Below are 23,152 nucleotides of genomic sequence, written 5' to 3'. Positions count from 1 at the left end.
TTGGGTTGTCCAGCCTTGATTTACTTCTTCAAAGGGTTACTCTTAATTTAGCTTGAATTCTTGAAAGGGGATGTTAATGACCTTTAAACACTTTCCTTCCCCCAAACCTTCAAAAGTAATTTAGCTAGTGTCACCTCACAGGCCCTAAAAACACTCCTTTGTCCTGAGATTGTAGCAAGAACATACCGGCCGAGACATTTTTCGTAGAGCCCTATTCACGTCAGACCCTACCTTGAACTGTCCTTGTGCTTAGGTTTCCCGCAAGCTGGTTCCCCTGCCCTGACTCTGATATGTTCACAAAGGCCTTTACTCTTTGCCCATAACCACAACTGTGTTAACAAATGAGCTCCAAAGAGCTAAAAATCTGATCTTCAGCTAATTAGTCTTTTGACGGCTTTAGAGAATTTATCTACGATAGGTAGGATATTGTGTATACTTTCAAAGTCAAGTATAAGATGATTACAGTTTTTAAATATTCCTTTTGAATTAAGGAGTCTAAGAACATCAGTCACTAGGCTGAGATTTCTGTTAGCCTTTGGGGCTAGTTTAGGTTATAGTGTAAACAAATGATGACTGTTGTCCTCCTTCTTGAGGAGCCAGTGGGATTAGGAAATAAAGTTTACTCAAAGTCTGCTTTGTTTTTTTACAGTCACAATATTCTTCTGTATGAAGATGGGCATGCTGTGGTGGCAGATTTTGGAGGTGAGAGTTCCAGGAATAATACCCCCAAATAATATCAGTTTCTTTCTTCCTTCCTAGTCCGTGCCTAATATTGTATGACAGGTATTAAAACAGGTTTCACCCTGATAGATGTACTTTTCTAAATCATTAAAATCTTAATGGCCCTGATTTTTTTAAAGAATATCATTTATTTTTAGTTTCCTCCCTTTGATATCCTCAGCTAAAAGACAGGAACTGGGAATTTAAAGAAGATAAAGTTTTGTTAGGGTTTCAAAATGTTAGCTGTAACCTTTGACCTTGGTTCAAGACATTTCCTTTGACACGGGTTTGTTTCGTTTCCTCCAGAATCAAGGTTCCTGCAGTCTCTGGATGAAGACAACATGACCAAGCAGCCCGGGGTCCGTTGCTGCTTGCATGCCCTCTAATTACGGGACAATTAAAATGTGTAAACTCATCGTGAGAGGAAGAGAGATGAGGGCAGCTTTCAGTGGAAGAAATGTCATTGTCCCAGGGGCAGGATAATGTTTTATGCTTTTATTTTCAAAAAGCCCTCAAAAGAACTATTTCAAGGCTCTCCCTGAGAAATAAATTAGATATATATTTGGAAAATGTTATGGATAAAATAATACAGAATTCGTTTCAAATGCAACTGAAAAGTACATGGCAGGCATGGGTCCTAACGTCCTATAATTAACAGTTAATAGATAACCCACTATAAAATTTGTAGTGCACCAGCATCAATTAACAACTCATTTTCCACTTGAAGTAAAATAGTAAAAGTGATAACATCTGAAGCAGGTATAATTGTACTCAAAATGTCTGCAATCAAATTCATCACCTGCTTTCTCCTTCACTCCTTACCCCACCAAAAACAAACAAACAAAAATGTACACTTCTTTTTCTGGACAACCTGTGTTATTAAATTACCCAGTTTGCGGTAATTTTTCACCCCTTCCTTTTCCTACTTCCACTGACACTTTACTCAATCATTTTTTCTGATTGTTTCTTTTTCTTAAAGTTCATCTCTACTTCTCATTTTCCACAGCCTCAGTTCAAGTCCTCATCATCTCTTTCCCGGATTTTTGCAATAGGCTTCTAACTCCAGTCCTCTCTTCCAGTTCATTCTTGGAAAAATCAGCTAGATGTGCTTTGATAATTTACCTCCTCCTGTAAACCATCAACAGTGCCCACTTCCCACAGGCAAAAATCCAAATCCTTTGCCTGGAAGCCTCATGCCCTCCCCAGACTGTCCCCAGGCACCTCTGTGACCTGTCCCGACAAGTACTCTCGACTTCCCTGTGCCCCAGCACACAAGCCATCCCCCAGTCATGCCATTCATTTTCACACCCCTATGACTCTGCCAATGTGATGTGCAATGTACCCCACCTGGAGGAAGTCTATATTTCTTACAAGGCCCAGGAAATTGTATCTGTTTTAATAACCTGCCCACCCTTCTGCCTTCTCCCCGTACACTTTTCTCTCTGTTCTTTTGTAGCAATTTGCACTACCGGTTTGTACTCTTATTCATTCAACAAACATTTATTGAGGTCCTACCACATGTCAGGTGTTGTGCAAAGGGCCATCGATGCAAAATGTAAATAAAAGCTTAGTCCTTGATCTGAAAGAGCTCATTTTCTAGTGAGGAGAACAGTGGTATGGATTTAAAGCAGTGTGAATTTCCAATGCTGAGGTGTGACACAGAGTCATGGGAGCTCAGGTGGCATGAATAGGTGTACATCAGATGTGGGAAAAAGAGAAGGGGGTGCCAGGCAGAGTAAACAACTGTGTGAGCAAAGACATAGGGGAGGAAGAGAAATACCAAACTTCCCGGCAGAACTTCATATAGTTTGGCATTGTTGGTAAAGTGCCGTGTGAGAAAGAAAAAGTGAGAGATGAGTGAGAGAGGAAGGCAGGAAAAACTTCATGGACCATGTGGTGTCCAACTAGGGTGATTAGATTTCACTCATTGGTTCAATCCATATTTATGGAACACCTTCTAGAGCACCTTATGGAACAGTTTCATTTATTTAGAAACTGGGGATATTATATTATAGTGAATAAAATAAAGTTCTTGTTTCTATGGAGCTAATATTCTACTACAAGAAGGTAGACCCTGAAGCAAGTTAACAAAATAAATGGTGATAAATGTTATGAAGAAAAAACAAAGCAGAGTGTATGAGTAGAGAGTAATGGGCATGCCATTTAGATAGGATGAGAAAGACCACATTCCATGAGACCTGATGTGGGAATAATCCACATGGGGAAAAGAGCAGTGTGGACAGGGAAACAGGAAGTACAAAGGCCCTGAGGCAGGAGAGTTCTTTGTGTGTTCAAGGCCAGAGTGACTGGAGTAAAGTAAGCAAGGAGAAGAATGATGGGTTATGAGCTCAGGGTGGTGTGAGGAGTGTGTCGTCTTTGACAAGACACAAAGACTTCATCTAGTACCTGGGACATAGAGATAGCTAGATCAGTGGTTCTCAACCCTGGCTGTACAGTTAAATCACTTGGGATACTTTTCAAAGTTTGCTACCTAAATCTGATTCCCAGAAATTCTGATTTATTTGCTTAGGGTAAATTTTGGGTACCTGTATCTTTTAAAGGTTCCCCAAGTGATTCTAAAATGCAGCCAGTTGAGATTCTCTGACTAAACAAACTTTCACTGAATGGAATTGAATTGCATTTCACCAACATCGAGTTACACCCTTTTATCGTGCCTCCTCATCTTCAAGCATAGCATTACTCTAAATTTATTTTGAAAGCTATTTTGTTTCTAACCAGTTGTATGGCCTTATACAAGTTTGATAATTACTCTATTACCCTCCTGTGAAAAATGGGGCATACTATATGCCTACTCCCACTTAGGCAATATTGTGACACATAATCTGCTACATAAACCAAGACTATTTGGAATGTGAAAGCTCATGTAGAAGAATTGCATGTGAGCACCATAGTCAGAATGAAGATATTCCTGGAAAGCTATAATTATGCATGATTTCAAAATAAGGTAGACACTTCAGAAGAATTATAAGCAGCCAGCACTACACACAGAATTTCAGTAAGAATATGCACTGGTTTTCTTCAGTGGAAATACAATGAAATCAGGTGTTTAGAAAAGGCCATTGATGTGATTATGGAGCTACGAGGTTTTAGAGCTGGAAGGCTTTCCTCCTGTTTTGCCCTTGAGGAATCTAAATTCTGGAAAGCATATAGACTTGCCCACAGATGCCCCGATAGTGGTGGAGCTAAATGTCTTATAAAATGTTCATCTTCTAACTCAAAATCTACTGATGTATCCTAGATCACAAATAAACCATACTTACGCATTTGCATTTCAGAATGGAAGCATACTTAAAACTGAAAAATATGTAATTGCAAGAAAAAAGAATATAAATAAGGCCATCTAAACACGAGGATAGAACTTTGTGCAGAGAAATGTAATTGTAGCAGTTCATGGGGTTTTTTCCTGGGATATCGCACAAATAGCATTCAGAAGTAACATGTCTGGGCAAACAAAGGATACCTAAGAGACCTGATCCTGCTAGTGAGAAATAAGCTGATAGGTTATGTTCTGGGCACTCCCTGAAGGCCCTTTGTTTTCTCCATCATGAGGGCACTATTGATGGGCCTGATCTGGTGACTTTCTAAATTACAACCTAAAGATCTAAAGCACAGGTAGCAAAACACAAGGCTCATGGGCCGAATATGGCCCTCCACCTTGTTTTATCCTGCCTGGTACCTTGTTTCTACCCAGTGGCAGCACAGAGCTCTCGCTTAACTGTTAAAGGAGTAGTTACCTTTATACAGTCCTAAAATTATATTTGGCCCTCGGAAGGCAACCTTGAGGCTGATGTGGCCCCTGGTGAAAATGAGTTTGACACCCCTGCTAAAGGAAGGACGATACCTCCCACAGTGCACAGATTCACTCCCAGGGAAACATAGATTTCCTGGATAAACCCATATCTGGCTATTCAGAAACTTGTAAGGCTTCTAGGGGAAGATGCTCAGAGTAAACAAACAAACAAAAAATAAACACTGTTGCTGTGATTATCATTTCATAAGTGACAGGGAAACATGATGACTACTATTATTGCAATATTTTTGGAAAAATTATGGATTTCATGACCTTCCAGTGACTAAAAATAATGCCCTTTGAAAGACTGAATAACAGTAAGCACATTATTCATGTATAAACACACCAATTATGCACCAATTGAGGGTAATATTAATATTATTTTACATTTATGTTTTTTGAGAATATTGAAAGAACACTTAACTGATCCTCACTAAGAAGAACACTGTTCTACAGTGGAAGAATGAAAACATGGTAAATAAATGACTTGTGGAGTCACACAGGTTCTTGACACACAGAACCTCCGCTGGATGGCTCCTGAGGTGTTCACCCAGTGCACGCGCTACACCATCAAAGCTGATGTCTTCAGCTACGCTCTCTGTCTGTGGGAACTTCTCACCGGTGAAATTCCATTTGCTCACCTCAAACCAGGTAAGCCATAGTGTACTTAAATTTCCCTGTTTCCTTTAGTTCTGTGAACTTTTACAACTTCAAGAAACTTTTTTTTTACTCAAAATGATTATTCTTGGTGGGGTGGCAAAGTGAGATGTAAGTAAACAATCAAATTGTTTTAAGGTATGCGCCCAACCCAGAAAACTTAATGACCTAATTCTGTGATTTTAGACTCACAAAAGTGTAGGTATATTTTATTAAAGTTTAGGGCTTTGCTTTATCTGTTGTTAATAAAACAAGCAAATGACTATGGTCATGTGACATGTATGTGCCAGTAATGTGGACAGCGCAATACTTATTTTTGATATTAGATTATAGAAGTGGGTTTTTTCAGTGTGTAGAGAGGGATGAGCTGAAAGTGTCAACACATAAAAATAACCTGTCATGACTGCTTTCTGCTTGTCTCACGCTATACGAGAGAGAATTGTTTTTCCTAAGAATTTTGTGTACACATGTGGCTACAGTTCAAAAATAGGACTTTGTGAGTGAGCCTAATGTTCATAATGTGCATTGTACTCTATGCAAAGGTAGATGGTGGAGGCAGGGAATTTAATCTCAGGACCTGAGGTTTAACGTAAATTTTATTTGCATCTGTCTCTTCATTTTAGCTGAGTTTCTTTCGTGTTTTGTCACATTGTTTACTTGTGTCCACCATTAGTCTGGAAGGTTCTTAAGGACTATGCATCCCCAAAACCAAGTATGCACGAAAAGTTGTTTTCAAATTAAATCATAAGTAAACGTTAAATAAATTATACCGTAAGCTCCTAGTGGCCACTCTATCATGATCTATTAAAAGAATAAAGTCAAAACTGATCTTCAGGAAAAACAAATCTTACAAATGTGTATTCTCCTAAGTTAAAAGTCTTATCCAGGATCACAGTGATGATTAATATTCAAGTGCAGAGCAAAAGCCACATTTCATATCCTCTTTTCAAGGTGTCCTCATTTTCATAACCTCTTTTCCCCTAAAACAGTACAGACTTTAATTATATTCTGCATAGTGTCTAACAGGAAGCTTTTCACAAAATATATGTTCTGTACATACTCATTGAATACAATGACTATTTAATTGCCCTAATCTCTCTATATATGCTTTTCGTGTTTTAAATTTAAATGATGAGGTTTAGCCATTACTATAGTGTGGATATGAGAACTCCATTTTGAACTGGACCAACATGGCCATTTGCAATGTCTTGCTCTCACCTGCTGCTCTTTATCCCTTAGAATTTTCATTCTGAGTAAGACCAATGACTATATTTAAAAAATCTATAATTCTAAAAAATCCAATAATTCTAGAATATTGTGGCATTTTTCATAAGAAAGAGATAAATCTTCCTTCCTCTCATCTTCTTTGTCAATCCATTCACCTATTCTGTTGATTTTAAGTCCTAATACATCTTGGATTTATTCACTACTTACCCCAGTCCACCACCATCCTAGCTTAAGCCACCATCTTTGTCATTTATACTGTAATAAATTTTATTTATATATTTAATTATATATTTAATTATATATTTAATTTAATTTATATATTTAATTTTATTTATTTATTTAAATAAAATTTATTAAAGTATAAATTATACAATAAAAGTTATCATTTTAGCCTAACAGATCAATGTTTTAATAAAATATACAGCTGTATAGTCACAAATACAATCACACTATAGTGCTTTTCTATCACTCCAGAAAGTTCCCTGCTCCCTTTTTGGAGTTAATCTGCTTTTCTCACACCCAGCCCCTGGTAACCACTAAACTCACTGTTGTGCCTATAGGTTTGCATTTTCCAGAATGTCATACAAATGGAATTGTGTTGTTACATTCATCAGTAATTATTTTTCATTCCTGTGTGATATTCCATTGTGTTAACATACCTCAATTTATGCATTGACAAGTTGATGATCATTTGAGTTATTCTTATTTGGGGGCTATTATGACTATAATTGCTAAAAACCACTCAAGTCTTTGAATGAATGTTCTTACTATTCTTAGATAAATACCTAAAAGATCTTATGGTAAGAGTTTTTCCAAGGCGTTTGTACCATGATGGATTCCTACCAGCAGCATATGAGAATTTTACCTGCTCCATATTCTTGCCAATACCTTTTTATTATCTACTTAAAATAAAATATTAGTCACTAGAGTAAGTGTGTAATGCTACATCAATGTAGTATTATTTTATATTTCTCTAATAACTCATGATGTTGATAATCTTTTCATGTGTTTATTTGATGTTCATATATCTTTGTTTGGTAACGTGTTTGTTCAAACTGCCTTTATTATTTAGTTGTAAGAATTCTTAGATTCTGGGTAGAAGTCTTTCATCTGTTATGTGTTTTGCAAGTATTCTTCTCTAGTCTGTGACTTGTCTTTCCATTTTCTTAAAAATGTCTTTCAAACAGAAGTTTTTAATTTCAATAGTCTACCTAATCAAATTTTTAAATCAATTTTTTTGTGTATCCTAACTAAAATATTCTTGCTTTACCCAAGGCCACAAACATTTCTGCCTATATTTTCTTATAGGAGACTTATAGGTTTAAGTTTTACGTTTGTAAGATTGAGTTGAGGTTTTTAAAAGTTATATAAGGTATGGGTTGAGTTTATAGTGCTTTTGTTAATTTATTGAGTTTTTTATAGATTTCCAATTTTTCCAATGATTAGTTGAAAAGACTGTCTCCATTAAACTATTTTTGTACATTTGTTAAAAATCAATTGACCAGATCTCTGTGCATCTTTTTCTGGACTCTGTTCTGTTCCACTGATATGCCTACCCTTATTCCACTATCGGATTATTGATAAATTATAATAAGTCTTGGAATGCAACATGAATCCCCCAACTTTGCTCTTCTTTGTTAAAATTGCTTTGGCTAATTCTAAAGTTTTTCTTTTTCATATAAATTTTAGAATCAGCTTTCAATGTCTACCGGGATGGGGGGAGAGAGAGAGAGAACATGCTGGAATTTTCATTGGGTTGCATTGAATCTGTAGATCAACTTGAGAAAATTTGTCAACTTAAACATATTGAATCTTTCATCCATAACAATGGTGTATCTCTCTATTTATTTAGGTCTTTAAATTTCTGTCATTGGTGTGTTTTAGTTTATATCATACAAATCTTAAATGTGGTTTTTAGGCTTATTTCTATGTATTTTGTGTTTCATTATGCTATTATGAATGTTATTTTTAATGTCAATTTCCAATGGTTCTTTCCTAATATAGAGATATAATTAATTTTTATTTATTTTTAAGATTTTATTTATTTTTATTTTTTAAAGTATTTTTATTGATTATGCTATTACAGTTTTCCCACCTTTATCCCCCCTCTGCCCTGCCCCCCAAACCTCCAGCATTGCCCCCAACCATAGTTCATGACAATGGGTTGTACATATAAGTTCTTTGAGTCTTCTGTTTCTTATTTTTAAATAACATAGTACCCTATGAATTTGTTAAATTAACTTATCAGTTCAAGCAACATTTTTGTACATCTTTAGGATTTTCCACATAATTGATTAGGACACCTGTGAATAAAGAAAATTGTATTTTATTTGTTTCCAATCTATATGTCTTTTATATCTTTTTCTTGCCTCTTACACAGGCAAGGACCTCCCGTGCAATACAGAGTAGAGCAGTGAGATATTTTACTCAAATCTATCTACTTCTTGAAGTTTTATCCACTGCCCCCCTAGTTTAAATTGCCACCTTTATCAAATTATTGCAATAGCCATTTGACTGTTTTCCTTTTATTCTTGTTTCCCCTTCCTCTTCAGTCTCTACACATCTGCTGAAATGGCATTTAAAAAACTTAAACTTGATTATGTCACCATTGTTTCAATTATCCTATGACTACCCATGTTCTTAGGATTAAACCTCAAAATTTTTAGCATGCCCTACAAGACTCTCTGTGGCTCTATATCTCTAACCTTGTTCATATCACTTCACTTTTCGTGCTCCAGTCACTCAGCCTTCTTTGGCTTCCTTTAATATGTTGCCCTTTTGCTGGCCGTTTCCCCAGTAAATGCAGTTAATGATGACTCCCCAAAAAGTGCTGTGAGGATTAAATGAGATCATGTCTGTCACTGAACTTTGTGAATTGAAAGCTCTGCAACTCAAAGATGAAAGATAAGGGCAGAGTGTCATACAGGGTCCAGGCTTCCTGTGATTTCATACTTGAGTGGAACTCTCATTCTCAGGAAGCCCACAGAAACACTTTAAGTCATCTCGATTTCTCTTTTTTCTTCTTTTCTTTCTTTTGTCCTCCCTTCCTCCTGTTTTTTCTTTGTTTTTTCACTTTTATTATTTTCAGCTTCACTTTCTAAATATCTCAAATCTATACACTTATCACCCTCATCACTGCTACTTCCTTATTTTCCATGCAGAACTCAGCACAGTATCATAAACGGCATCCTGATCTCACCCTCTTTTCTCACCATCCAGTTTTGTTCACCCTCTTTTTTTCACCAACTACCATTGCATAGCTTTCTAAAAAAATCGGATTTGATCATCTGGCTTTCCTTACTCAAAATCTCTAATGTTTTTTTTTCATTTCTCTTAAAATAAAAACAAAATTTCTCAAAACAGTCTACAAGGACCCCCACAATGATAGTCTTGCTTTCCTCCCCACATCTACTTGTTGTCACCTGCAGCCTCTCCACTATGTTCCAGCCACAGGAAACTATTTCACTTCCTCAGTTTGCTGCATTTCCTCTCACTTCCATGTCTTTACAAATAGTAGTCATTTGTCAGAGACACTCTTCCCCACTTTTTATCATATTAACTACAATTTACTTTTAGGTCTTAAATATTACTTCTTCCAAAAACATCTTCCTTAATTCTCCAATATTGAGTTAAGCTCAGTCTCCTCCATGTCCTAAGTCATCATTTATCATAGTATTTATATTTCACTCATACAGTTTTGCTGTTTACTCTGTTATACTTTACAAATTTTAAAATGAACATTTCAAAGAGTTGAAGATCCCCTCTCTCATGTACCCATAGAAATACTTACTATTTTGGGAGAGAGAATATTATATAATAGAACAGTTAAAAATCTTGCCTAAAAATAACTTGATTCCAATATCCCAGATATTGGAATTTATACTACTTTATTGGTGAGTTTGTTTATGATAGATGCTGAATTTTTTAATGTTGGACAGTGACCATGCATCAAGAAATGAGACTGTTAATATCATTGCGGTGGTTAGGCAATCTAGCATATGTTTAGCAATAAATCATGTGAAGCATCAGATTCAATATAAGCAACATATTAACCATTTACAATAAGTAACAAATCCATGACTACAATGTGGGGCAGCATTATCAATTACAGTAACTGCAACATTACACATGGCTCACCTCCCAGATTTAGTAGAATCCTGTCTCCTGGGAGAAATGTAAAAGTAGAACACAAATCTTAGCATGGACTCTTATGCAAATAATGAGTATGCATTCAGAAGAACCTGAAGTTAGGGTCTCCTTTACATAGTATATCTTCAAATTAACCTTATAATTTCAGGTTTAGAAAGAACTGTGCCCACAGGGCCAGCAGAAGCAGACAAATGTTCAACACAGCACAATGTGATGAGCAGTAAATCCCTTGCTCTGACTCAGTAGGACCAGAGCTACACAGCTCCAGTGAAACAATGCCATGAAGGAACATAGGGATGCCTGCTCACTGTTACCATATCAACTAATTTCTGTGTGTTTTTTTAACTAAAAATGTTTTAATTGTTGGCAATTAACTCAATTTTTAAGGAAACATTGTTTCAAGCTAATAGTGTATGGGCTAAAGAAAATTTACATGATGTGTAAGGGCTTGAGTCTCGGGACCTTATGAAGCTACTCACCCAAACTATATTTCAGTACTTTGATTTCTTCCTTTTTAAAGTAGGGATAATAATATGACCTATCTGAAAGGGTTGAAATTGTGGTTGTCATTAGTAAGAATTCAGTAAATAAACATTAACAAATACTATTATTAATATTTTAGGCTATTATTAAGTGCTCCTATGGCCAGGAATGGTGCTAGAATAAGAGGAAAACAAAAAGCAGTAAGGCATTGCCCAGGCCCTCATAGTACAAAGAGAGAGTGAGAAAGGTACAATCAGCAGAGTGAGTCCCAACTAGACTAAAGCACAGAGTGCTTAGGATTCTCCCTGGAACGGTCTCCTGCTGAGACAAGTGATAGGCAAAAGATATCAGGAGTGAACTCTTAGAGTAGATGATACCTGAACTACATCTTTAAAAGATGAGTACTGATTAAATAGATAAATAGTGGGGAGATAAAGAAGGCATCCCAGCAGAAAACAGTATGGGCAAGGTACAGATGTAGAGGAGATACACAAATAATTCAGTAGGGATAGATCAGAAAATACAAGAGACTCAGCAGCAAGACACATGCTGTAAATGTAAAATGAGAGCCAGATGGTGGAAGGGCCTTGTGTGTCAACAATGCAAGTCACTGTAGACTTTCAAGTAGGACAATAGTACAACTCTACCATTATTTCTTAAATGTTTCCTCTTGCTACACAGCAAAAGCTGGATTGGAGAGATTCAAAGTAGAGTCAAGGAAAGTAGGTAATCAAGAAGAGAATGTATAAAACCTCAACCAGGGAGGTGGCTTTGGAAGAGAAAGCAGAGGTTGGCTTTAGGAGAGTTAAACAGGACTTGCTAATAGATTGAGATGGGAGCGCAGGGGAGAAGAAGAAATTAAGGATGACTTTTCGGCTTCTGGTTTAGCCAGCAGGAGGATGGTGGATATAGGAAGAGAACAGATTTGTGAGAGAAATGATTAGATTAGAAGGAGAAGGAGCCGAGGTGTGAAGCCAAGCAGAGAGGGAAGAAGCAGGCAAGATGAGAAAAGAGCGGGTGTGTGTGACCTGGCACAGAAGAGCTGTCCTGGACACATGTCAGAGAAAGGAACCAACACCTGCTTCTGCAGTTTGATTCCTCTCCTGGGCTTGTCACCTCCCATGTATCATGAAAAACTAATGGAGAAATCGGGGATGAATTAATCCATCAATATATATTTTATCCAATCCATTTTCTTACAAGCAGGTACCAATTTTGTGGATCACTTTCAGATTGTAGTTTGGGGCTAAAGAAGAGAGCCTCTTGTCTTCCTGTGTGATGCCAGCAGGTTTCACAAGGAGACTCCACTCTGTGCCCCGGGATTCCTTAATGCCAGGCTCTAAGTCTGAGATGTGACAGCAAATTAAGAACATCTGCCAATTTATTCTAGCCAGATTTGGGTGAGACTTCATATTGAGACTTTAACTCAGAGCTGCAAACTGCAGTCCTGGAACCAAATACGGCTTGCAGACGTTTTGATGTCTAACATATGGCTTTTAAAAATAAGATTTGAAATACATATAGAGAACACAGTTAAGTCCTAGGTCTCATATTTGCAGCCATTTGCTACCCCTGCTTAAGTATTAGATGATTATGCTCTTCTGAATATGTGATTAGAATCAAAACACATCTGCATATAATAACCTCAAAGGGCATAAGTATATTGATGATGTAGACTGTACTTTGACAAGTGATAGGAAAATAAGAGTGAGCTAAAGTTCTGAAATCTTATGTTTGCTATCCCTTATCAGTTTTTTTTTTTTTTTTTTACTGAAAAGAGTGGAGCCAGCCAATAACTACACAGATCACTGAAAAGATCAAATCGGTCCAATGGATGGTGATATTTCTATGAATATAGCTGATATTAACATTCTGATACTTCATTACACTGACAAAGATTGCAATGAGAACAGACAATGGTGCAAATTAATCTATTCTTCTGACAGTCTGTAATGAGAATGGGATGTGGTTTAAAAAAATTAAGCCATTCTTAGTACAATCTCAAGATTGCAATCTCATGGTCTCTCTCAGATGCTATATGCTCCGGTGATACATTACGGAAAAGTGTCAGTTTAACAAAGAATGTCTTCACTCTTGCTGAGATGGTAGAATGAATTTGCTTTGTTTTACCACAGCCCTGCCCATTAAAAACAATGAAGTAAAATCAATTGTGTTTTTTTAGAACACACATACACACAATCAAAATTGGGAAAAAAAACATTCTGGCAATTTTATCTTAGTCAAAACTTACAAGCAAAAAATGGTAATTTATTGTTCCTTTTTTATATGAATTCCTAGATTTACTTCTATAAAACATAAGAGAATAAGTGATAGATTACTTTAGGAATTCAGAATCTAGTAACAATTTATCCATAAGCAATGTGTAGCTAATTAAGTTTGTCCTGAAGAACTGTGTAGTCATCCTCTTCACAATGGCCATATTGCATTATGAGGAGGATGATGACAGATGAGATGTTTTGTAGCCTTGTAATTCATAGTGACTCAATGCAGTATCGTACTTGGTATTCATACCCAAAGAAAACCTCACAAGAAGCTAAGATTTCTGGTCTAAACAGAACACATAATATACAGCAGTGTTTTTGATATCTAGTTCTCTAAATTCAGACTAAATGAATTAGAAAAACCCTTAGAAATGTAGATAATAATTATAGCAACAACAAGAGCTAACATTTATTTGGAATCTACGATGTACCAGATGCTCTAAGTACTCTGTCTCTTTTGACTCTAACAATAGCCTGTGGTTTGGGTCCCATCAGGGTAAGATATACATGCTCAATATCACGTGCTAGCCCAGAGTTAAATGCATGGCTCCCTGTCCCCAAAGGCCATGCATGTCACCCTTGCACTATGTCCTCATTGCTTCATCTTTAAATTTAGAGAAATTAATACTCACAAAGGCAAATTAGTTTAATTAGGATCTCCCATAGAGTTAAAAGTAAAGCCAGACTGGAAATCAGGGCTCCAGACTTCCTTGTAAAGGGCAGTGCTTAATAGTCATACTGCTTCAGTTTATTGAAAACCCCTCCCCAAAGGCTTTGGACAAAAGAGAGTATTATGCACTAAATGTGTCACCAGATCTCAATAATTTACTTAATTATATTTTCAGTTGATATTAAACTGAACATTATGTTCATTCTGAAATGTTTCTTGATGAATAGGAATTATTCTCTGTCCTGAAAATGTAATAATAAATAAGATATTAATTGGCATTAATCCATCATCTTCACTTGTTTGTACAAACACTGTTTACTGAGTCCTCTATACCATGATCTATTTTATTTCTAGTGAAATATTATTGTAAACTCTCTCATTTATTGATTCATTCAGTGCATATCTATTAAATGCCTACTAATTGCTTGTCGCTATGCTCAGCACAGGAGATACAGTGGTGAAAAGCCACAGGCACTGACCTCAAGGAACTTGTGATTCATTTTCAGAGACAAACAATTAAATAGGTAATTAAGTATAAAACATTGTATGGTATTATAGTACAGGGTACTGGGTCAGAACATAGGGAGCACACCCAGAAAGAGTTCATCCAAACTATGACTTAAGTGACAGTAGATGTAATGCAAAAAAAGAAGGTAGGGAAGAGGGTATCAGAAAAAAGAAATCACATTTCAATATTGAACCATAAAAGGCAGGGAAAAACCCAGTAATTCATCTCTTAATTAATTATGCACTCATTTACCATATTTTATTGAAAATATAACACTTATTTTTTCTTAGCTTATTATCATTCACATAGAATGTTAATACATTCTGTCACATGAATAAATAAAGTTTATCACATATTATTTTGAATGCCTAGTCTGTCGTTCACTGGCCTCTTTTGAGAGACAACACTGATAATCTGTATTCATAGCTTTTCTTTTCTTGACAAAGTTTTAATAAACAATAAAGAACTTGAAACCACAAACTGACACCAGGGTTATGTAGACCCTTGAGGCTGACTCACAAAATTGTGTTTAATTCGACTCTCTTTGAGGCTAATGGGAGAGGGAGACAACACCTCTCTAGAACTCTCTGATATGGCAGCCACGAGACACATGTAGCTATTTAAATGAAAGTTTATGTTAATTGCAATTACATAAAATTAAAATTTCAGCTTCTCAGTTACACCAACCATATTTTAAAAGTACCCAATAGCCATATCCTGCCATATTGAACAGTACAGAATAATATTTTCATCACTGCAAAAAGTCCTGTAGAGACTATGGAGTTAAGATGGAAGTACAGGTAAGTGTAGACACACTTTACTGCCTTACTGGATTTTTCTCGGCCTTTTATGGTTCAGTGTTGAAATGTGACTTTTTTTCTGGTATTCTCTTCATGGAGAGAACTACAACTAAATCTCAAAACAAATAACACCCAGAACTGTCAGAAAATCAAACTGTATGGAAGTCTGACAACCAAAGATTTAAAGAAGACACATTCATCCAAACTGGTAGAAGGGGTGGAGACATGGAGTCAGGCAGAGAGGCTAGGAGACTCAGTATGATACGGAGAGGTAGCAGTTGCGGCAGAATGGCCACTCTCACATTCACTCGTGGCGGATAAAAATTGGGACGGATACCCTGAGAGCAAGTAATCCCAGCCCCAGGCCAGATGGCACAGACCAGGGTCCCAGTGCCAGAAAGATCAATCTCCATAACTTCTGGCTATAAGAACCTGTGGGGGTTGGGGCAGAGGAAGAAACTGCTGGATTTTCAGGATACTCCAGGTAGAGTCCATACAGTCTTAGAATGTATGCAAACCCGCCGATTCTGGGATTCAGCACCAGGGCAACAGCTGGAAGGGCATCACTGCACACAGGGAATGGGTTAAGTGACTGGAAATTCTGGGCAAACCTCCAGAAGCCAGTGTGGATGGATACCAGCCTGCAATATCCATCTCGGCTGTGGATGTTCGTCAACACTTGAGAAAAACATACACAGAGACAACCAGGTCCTGTGGGGGAATAGGAACAGCAGGGCCACTCCTCATGTGGGGAGCACGCCGCTTGGCCACCTTCCTTCAGAGAGTCTTTTTATTGGTTTCATTTGAATAAGAATTCAGGTAAAAGCTCATTAATCATTGCTAGGAAGTAAGGATCAAACAATAGATAACAAGGAAGTCTGAGGGCCTATTTTGAGTCAGGGTCAAAGAGCTGTAAAACTTTAAGGAACAAACTTACTTCTTCCCTGGACCCTTATCATTCAACTGAGAGCATTCTAAACCAAGCAGGTTTCACAGGAATTTACATATTCTTTCTTAGGCCTGATCACTTGGGGAACCCGCCCTTTTCAGCACAGAGCTGCATCACCCTGTCATTGTTTCAGGCTTAGGTGGAGCAAGGGAACTAAGGCAACCAAGAGATAAGGAGATTTTCTCCCAGACGATGAGAACTTCAGGCTATGTCAAAGCCAAGGAGCGAGGGTCCATCACCCCCTTTTGCTGCAGCCCCCCAAGTCCCTCTTTTGGGGGGCCTCTCACGTGATCGTGCCTATCTTAGATCATTTCCCCCTTGGGGAATCTTACCCGTCATTGGCTAACCGACCAAGCTTTGGGGTTCAGTTATGAATGAAGCAGCAGAAGTAGTGCTCCTGCCAGGGAGATAAGCTTTTGTCTCCTCACTGGTTTAGGGCCCAAGGCCACTCCCTCAGCCTTAGCCTTGGTGGGGTTACAGCTTCTGATACCAGGCTGGGCGGTTCCCAAGAAGCCAGGCAACTGCATTGTCCTCTCCCTGAGCCCTACCCCACATAGAACCACAAAATGGTAAAGCTGGTCACCCACCCTGACAATTACCTAGGCCTCTGCCCCACACAATTTACAGGTGACTTTTCTATACCAGGCCACACTACCAAGATGGGGAGTCAAAGCAGTTCTACCTAATACACAGAAACAAAAACAGGGAGGCTGCCAAAGTGAGGAGACAGAAATATGGCCCAAATGAAAGAACAGAACAAAACCCCAGAAAAAGAACTAAACAAAACAGAGATAGCCAATCTATCAGATACAGAGTTTAAAACACTGGTGATCAGGATGCTCAAAGAACTCAGGGAGTATGGCAACAACATAAAAGAAGAAATGAAGGTTATACTAAGTGAAATAAGGAAAAATCTATAGGGAACTAATAGTGAAGGGGAGGAGGTTGGGATTCAAATGAACAATTTGAACATAAGGAAAAACTTAGCATTCAACAAGAATAGCAAGAAGAAATAAGAATTGAATAAAATGAGGATAGCATAAGAAGCTTCTGGGACATCTTCAAATATACCAACATCCAAATCGTAGGGATGCCTGAAGAAAAAGTGGAAGAGCAAGAAATTGAAAACTTACTTGAAAAAATAATGAAAGAAAACTTTCCTGCTTTGGTGAATGACATAGACATGCAAGGGCAGGAAGCACAGAGTCCCAAACAAGTTGGACCCAAAGAGAACCATACCAAGACATATGATTAAATGCCAAAGGTTAATGATAAAGAGAAAAACTTAAAAGCAGCAAGAGAAAAGCAGAGAGTTCCAATAAGATAATCAGATGATTTCTCAAAAAATCTTTGTAGGCAAGAAGTATTCAAAGTCATGAAAGGCAAGGACCTACATCCAAGATTACTCTATCCAGCAAAGCTATCATTTAGAATGGAAGGGCAGATAAAGTGCTTCCCAGATGATGTAAAGTTAAAGAACTTCATTATTACCAAGCAATTATTACATGAAATATTAAAGGAACTCATTTAAGAAAAAGAAGAAAATCAAAACTATGAACATTAAAATAGCAACAAATTCACAACTATCAACAATTTAATCTAAAATAAAAAACCTAAGCAAACAACCAGAATAGGATCAGACTCATAGATATGAAGATCATTTGGAGGGTTATCAGCTGGGAGGGTGGAGGGGGAAAATAGGGGGTGGGTGCAGGGATTAAGAAGCATAATTGGTAGGTATGAAATGGACAGGAGGATATTAAAAATAGTGCAGGAAATGGACAGGCTAAAGGACTTATGTGCATGACTCATGGACATGAACTTAAAGAACTTATTTATATGCACAACTCATAGACATGAACTAAGAAGGAAGTGTGCTGGAGGGAAGGGAGGGTACCAGATGGAAGGGAACAAAGGGGGAAAAACTGGGACAACTATAATAGCATAAGCAATTAAAAAATATATATATATATATACACACACACACACATATAAAGTTCTGTTGAACAGCCCTAGCCTAGAAGCTAGATTATAAGCTTTACTAAACTACTGATAATTATTTCAGATAGTGCTGATGAAAGAATAGGTGCTCGATAAATAGTTTTTGTTATTTTTAATTTAGCCTTATTCTCTCTTAATAGTAGTTTTCTCTGTAAAAATAGAAAGCAATATTTACATAAATCATTTAATATATTTCATGTAGCAATCAAGGTAAAATGTGATTAATGAATTGAAAGTGACATTTGAATCCCGAGTACCAGAAAGTTTCCCAGCTGCTAGTGTGGCATGGCCACTTAGGCAAGATGGACAAAGCAATCTCAAAGGTAACGAATTTCTGTTCCATGACCCCTCATGTTGCATTGCCCACTTGTCAGAGTTGCTCGTGAGTAGTGTCCCTGCCAAGAGTGCGCAAAGCAAAAGGGAGAAGCTGCCAAGGCTTTGCAGAGTCTGCTTTGAATAATGGAGAATTAAATATCATTCATCTTAAACTGACTTTCCAGACACAATGCCAAAAAGTGAACAAGTAACTTTGTATACTTGATATCAGAGCCCAAGAGAGTTTCAGAGGAGATGTTTGGCACCTGCATCTGAGCTTAACTCACTTTGTGAACAGTCTCTCCCCACCCATTAAGATATGTATCATTAGCTTGAATGTGCAATACACTGGTTTATGTTCTTACAATTGCTCCAGCTCAACAATACTCAGATTGTCATAAGATGAAAAAGTAGACTTAGATCAGTGATCATTAAGCATCAGTTTGTTTGCTTATTTATTCACTGCACTCCAAAAGGAATTCAGAATAGTCAAGAGAAGCCAATGGAAGAAGCCTAACACGCCTAGTTTTTTGTAACACAAAAGATATATTTTATGAGTCATGTTAAGTTTGCTAAGTATGTTTTGATCCGCCTTTTGTTTCTTTGATTTCTCAGTGTTAGCAACCAGTGAGGGCCTGTGTTGGCCTCGTTTGCCTTCGCCCCTCTTCGGGGCCCGAGGAGCGGAATCTCCAGTCACACATGCACAGCTCAAACCCCTCCCTCATTTCCGGGGGGCATGTTCCCCATTACAGGAGGGCAAAAGGCATGAACTAAAATTTTAAAGACAAATAATAAATGTTTGGGAAAACATTAAGCCTCACTACTCATTAAAGAACAAAATTTAAACAATGAGTAAGCTGATACATTCATCTCTCATATTAGTAAAATCTTTTATGAAGTGAGAAAATCTAATTCTGGCGCAGGTATAATTAAAAACCTGCTTACAGACTTGCTACTGAAAGTATAAATTACTACAATTATCCAGAAAAACAATTTATCAGTATGTATAAAAAGTCTTCAGTTATCCCCTTTGATATATTAATTTTACCTCTCAAAATAACATAGGTAATTTGTGAAATCAAGAAAGTCATATTGAAAAAGGCATTCTTTGAAGTGTTTACACCCAAATTTGAACATAAAATTGAGGAATGATTAAGTAAATCACACTAAGTGAAGAGTCATTAAAAATATATTAACATGGAGATTTAACATTGGAAATGCTTATATTTAATTTAAGGAAAGAAGTATTACATAATTGTATATTAGAAATAAGCTCAATGATGTAAACATAATCAACATTTAAAATATGTTTACATGTGTTTCCTCTGAATACAATTTTATTCTTTCTAATTCTCTTTATGTTCTAAGATTTTACAAAGAATAAGTATAAATTTTACATTTGGCAAAATTAGATACTAATTCTGCCCAACCCATGAAGCAGACTTAAGTTACACTGCATATGATTTCACTTCACCAAATCTATAAATGGAACTGAATTGGAGCAAATTCGGGAAGAGAGGTAGTGGTTGAGGGTCATACCTCAAGCCTTTAAGATATAGACAGATGCCTATGACGTCACAATCTGGAAAACAGGTAGGAGCCATGCCCTGGAACTTGAGCTCCCACTGGTACAGAGTAACTTTTTTTTTAAGAATAAAAAGAGTTTCACGTGTTGTTCACAAAGTATTTTTAATGTGAAGTGGCTGAAGAGAGCATGGAATCTGGAAGAGACTACAGCAACCTATAGTTACATTTAACTCTTTTGATAAAAACTCATTACATACACATACCAAAACATATCAGTAACACTCATACATATTTTGCATCATTGTTAGGGAGGGTCAAAAAAGTCTGTACATACCATGATGTCTGATACGAAATGTAATTTCATAAAAATAGTTATAGGCTTGGTTTCCAAGGGAGTATAGAAATCACTGGTTGCAGAACAGAAAAATAATCAGCAATCAGTAATCTACAATGAAGTTCCAAGAATCATAATGTAGTATCGGGGAGTTTGAGATGAGCAGTGTTCAGAAATGCAAATAGGCAGGCAGCACTAGGGAGTTCAGTCAATGAGTAGTATTAGATAAAAAGATGGATGTGAAGTCTCTGACAGAGTTTAGAAAATAATACCTACCTTATACATATTAAAAATTAAAAGTCTAACATTCTTGTAGTAGTCATGGAATTTAAGCTTAAAAATAATCTGCATTGCCCAGTTACTGGAAGTACAAAGTTCAGTGGCACACTGTGTCTTAACTATGTATCGTGTAAGCTCGTTAGCCTGAGTTACGGCATTGTACAGTCTGGTCCAAATTGTCTCTCTGTCTTTACTTTCTATAGCATCATGTGCCTATCCTCTACTTCAGCCACATACCCTAAATAACTTGCTTATTTTCATGCTCCTTTGTATGTTTCTTTGTTCCTGTACATAGTCCTTGTTGAATGAACAACAAAAGGAATGAATTTATAAAGATAAACTTACAGTGTCAAATTATGCAATGTTTGGCTTAATTTTTTCAAAAAAGCACAGAGTTCTTTTTGAATCTCTCCTGATGATGTCCAGATTGATTTTTGATGATTGTGGTCTGTTCATGTGTTTCTTAAAATGAATATGTGAATTGCAGAATGACATGACCATTTGGTTTGCAGCGGCTGCCGCAGCTGACATGGCTTACCATCACATCAGACCGCCCATTGGCTATTCTATTCCGAAGCCCATATCATCTCTGCTGATGCGAGGGTGGAATGCATGTCCTGAAGTGAGTCATTTTTATTTCCTCTTAGAAAATGTGTTATGGTCAAAATCTGTCACAAATAATGTCACACCAGAGTCTTCTTTTAGTGTGTATATTAAGACTGTCAAGGCGGGAAGACTGATTTGCCTTCTGCTCTTTCATTTCTAATTGCCTCAAGAAGTCTGAGTATCTCATATTTCTTTGCTGCTGCTCTCTGATTTTGAAATGTTTCTCACAACTGATTAGTAAAAGAAAAACCAGGGTATGACAGATGACTCACACTCTCCTCTCAGCTGCAATTTTATTAACTATGCTTCAGCCATATTTAGTCATTTTCTAAAGAAAGAAATTTGGCCCAAGATGATGGGTTTGTGAGGGCTTTTCACCATGAGGCAGGCCTTCAGGCAAAGGCCCCGTGACAGGTGGTCTTCAGTAGCACTGGCTCCAGCAGGAGGCCGGAGACCTGATTCTAGTCCGTCTCTAACTCTGAGTGGCTGTGACAAAGTGGTGAAGAGCATAGATTTAGAGCCCAAATGAAGGGGTTGATATTATGGAAGCAATAAGTAAAGTATAGTATGTAAACAGTGGGAAAGGACATTTTAAAATATGATCATACGTCTAAGAGAGTAAAAGGAAATAGTCACATAATCCCAGGATGAAATCCCAGACCATCTGTGTACAGAAAAGGATTCTTCTTATTTGTACCAGTCTGATGTCTACTTTGTCTTCAATGACTGACAAAGGAGGAGATTCCACAACTTCTTTCCTGGGAGCACAGTTTAGCACAGTGTCTAAGAGTCCCCCTGCCACTATGTTTTGCCGTCTATTGAAATCCTTGTGTCTTGACGTCAGTCCACATTGATTCTTTTGCTCTGAGCAGAGGGACTTAGTTCACATTCTTCACACTGGAGATACTTGTACAAAAAAGGCCTAATAGCCCTTATTCACCCAAACCATCCTGGTTATTGCTGTTCTCTTTTTATAGGTCCTTGTTTCTGATCCTTCCCAGGCACTTTATCTCTCTTTGACGAAGAAAGGAGCAGATACAGGGAGGCTATTGTTATCTCAGAAAGCATCTCACCAAAGGAGAAATAGAATAAGCCATGGCCCAGACGTTTGGAAGGAGAAAGCAGTTTACCTATTTTCGAAAGCAAAACCCAGACCAAGTCAATACCCAATCCCACAAGTGTACAGGAAACTCTTATGAAGAAAAGGGAAGATTATGATGGGACATGGATTGAATATCTCAAAAGAAATAACCTCTACTCCTGCCCACTTAATCTGAGATTACATAGTTTTGTGTAGAATCTCTCTCACTATCAGAATGTTAGCTGTATAAAAACTGGGACTTTTTATTTGTTCATTTTATTTTATACCTAGTCAACGCTCCAAAATATTTATTGAGTAAAGGAATAAATATCAATACTGCTTATCAGTGTCTCCAATCATCTTATCTGGATTTTGTTGCCCAGAAAAACTTGTTTTAAAAATTACATGACGAAAGAAGTTCAGGATAAGCTTTCCTTGTCTTTCTGATGAACCTCAGATGTGTTTTGCAGGAATAAGAGTGCCAAGTACCTAATCCAGAATTTCCTTCTCTCAGTGGGATGTGAGCTGTTCCAAGGAATAGCATAAAATGACAATCCAGGGAATCCCTTTTGCTTTTGTGAACTGACTTTTCATGATTATAGATAAAGGACATAAGGAAGTTTTAATTTGGTGATAAAAAAGCAAGTCATTGGAAGCTTCTAAAAGTATTTTGGAGGCTAGAATGGATGCCGTAAGTAACAGATAGGGAAATGACAAAGAGAACCAGAATAGGGCCAAAAGAGGGTATATTAA

At 37.2% G+C, this 23,152-nt stretch overlaps 1 protein-coding gene across 1 annotated transcript in view; it reads left to right on the top strand.

Annotated features, from left to right (window-relative positions):
• Window positions 1-23,152, top strand: part of TNNI3K (TNNI3 interacting kinase) — a 288,749-nt gene that overhangs the window by 183,314 nt on the left and 82,283 nt on the right. Inside the window, exons 19-22 of the mRNA XM_045835309.1 lie at window positions 650-702; window positions 1,027-1,079; window positions 5,050-5,182; window positions 21,225-21,334. Coding sequence (XP_045691265.1) covers window positions 650-702; window positions 1,027-1,079; window positions 5,050-5,182; window positions 21,225-21,334 — 349 coding nt within the window. The remainder of the gene's footprint in view (window positions 1-649; window positions 703-1,026; window positions 1,080-5,049; window positions 5,183-21,224; window positions 21,335-23,152) is intronic.

The sequence above is a fragment of the Phyllostomus hastatus genome, unplaced genomic scaffold, assembly GCF_019186645.2.
Source record: "Phyllostomus hastatus isolate PE091 unplaced genomic scaffold, TTU_PhHast_1.1 phas_contig_209, whole genome shotgun sequence".
Lineage (NCBI taxonomy): Eukaryota > Metazoa > Chordata > Mammalia > Chiroptera > Phyllostomidae > Phyllostomus > Phyllostomus hastatus.
Note: the sequence above shows the minus strand (reverse complement) of the source record. Positions and strands in the feature narration are given on the sequence as shown.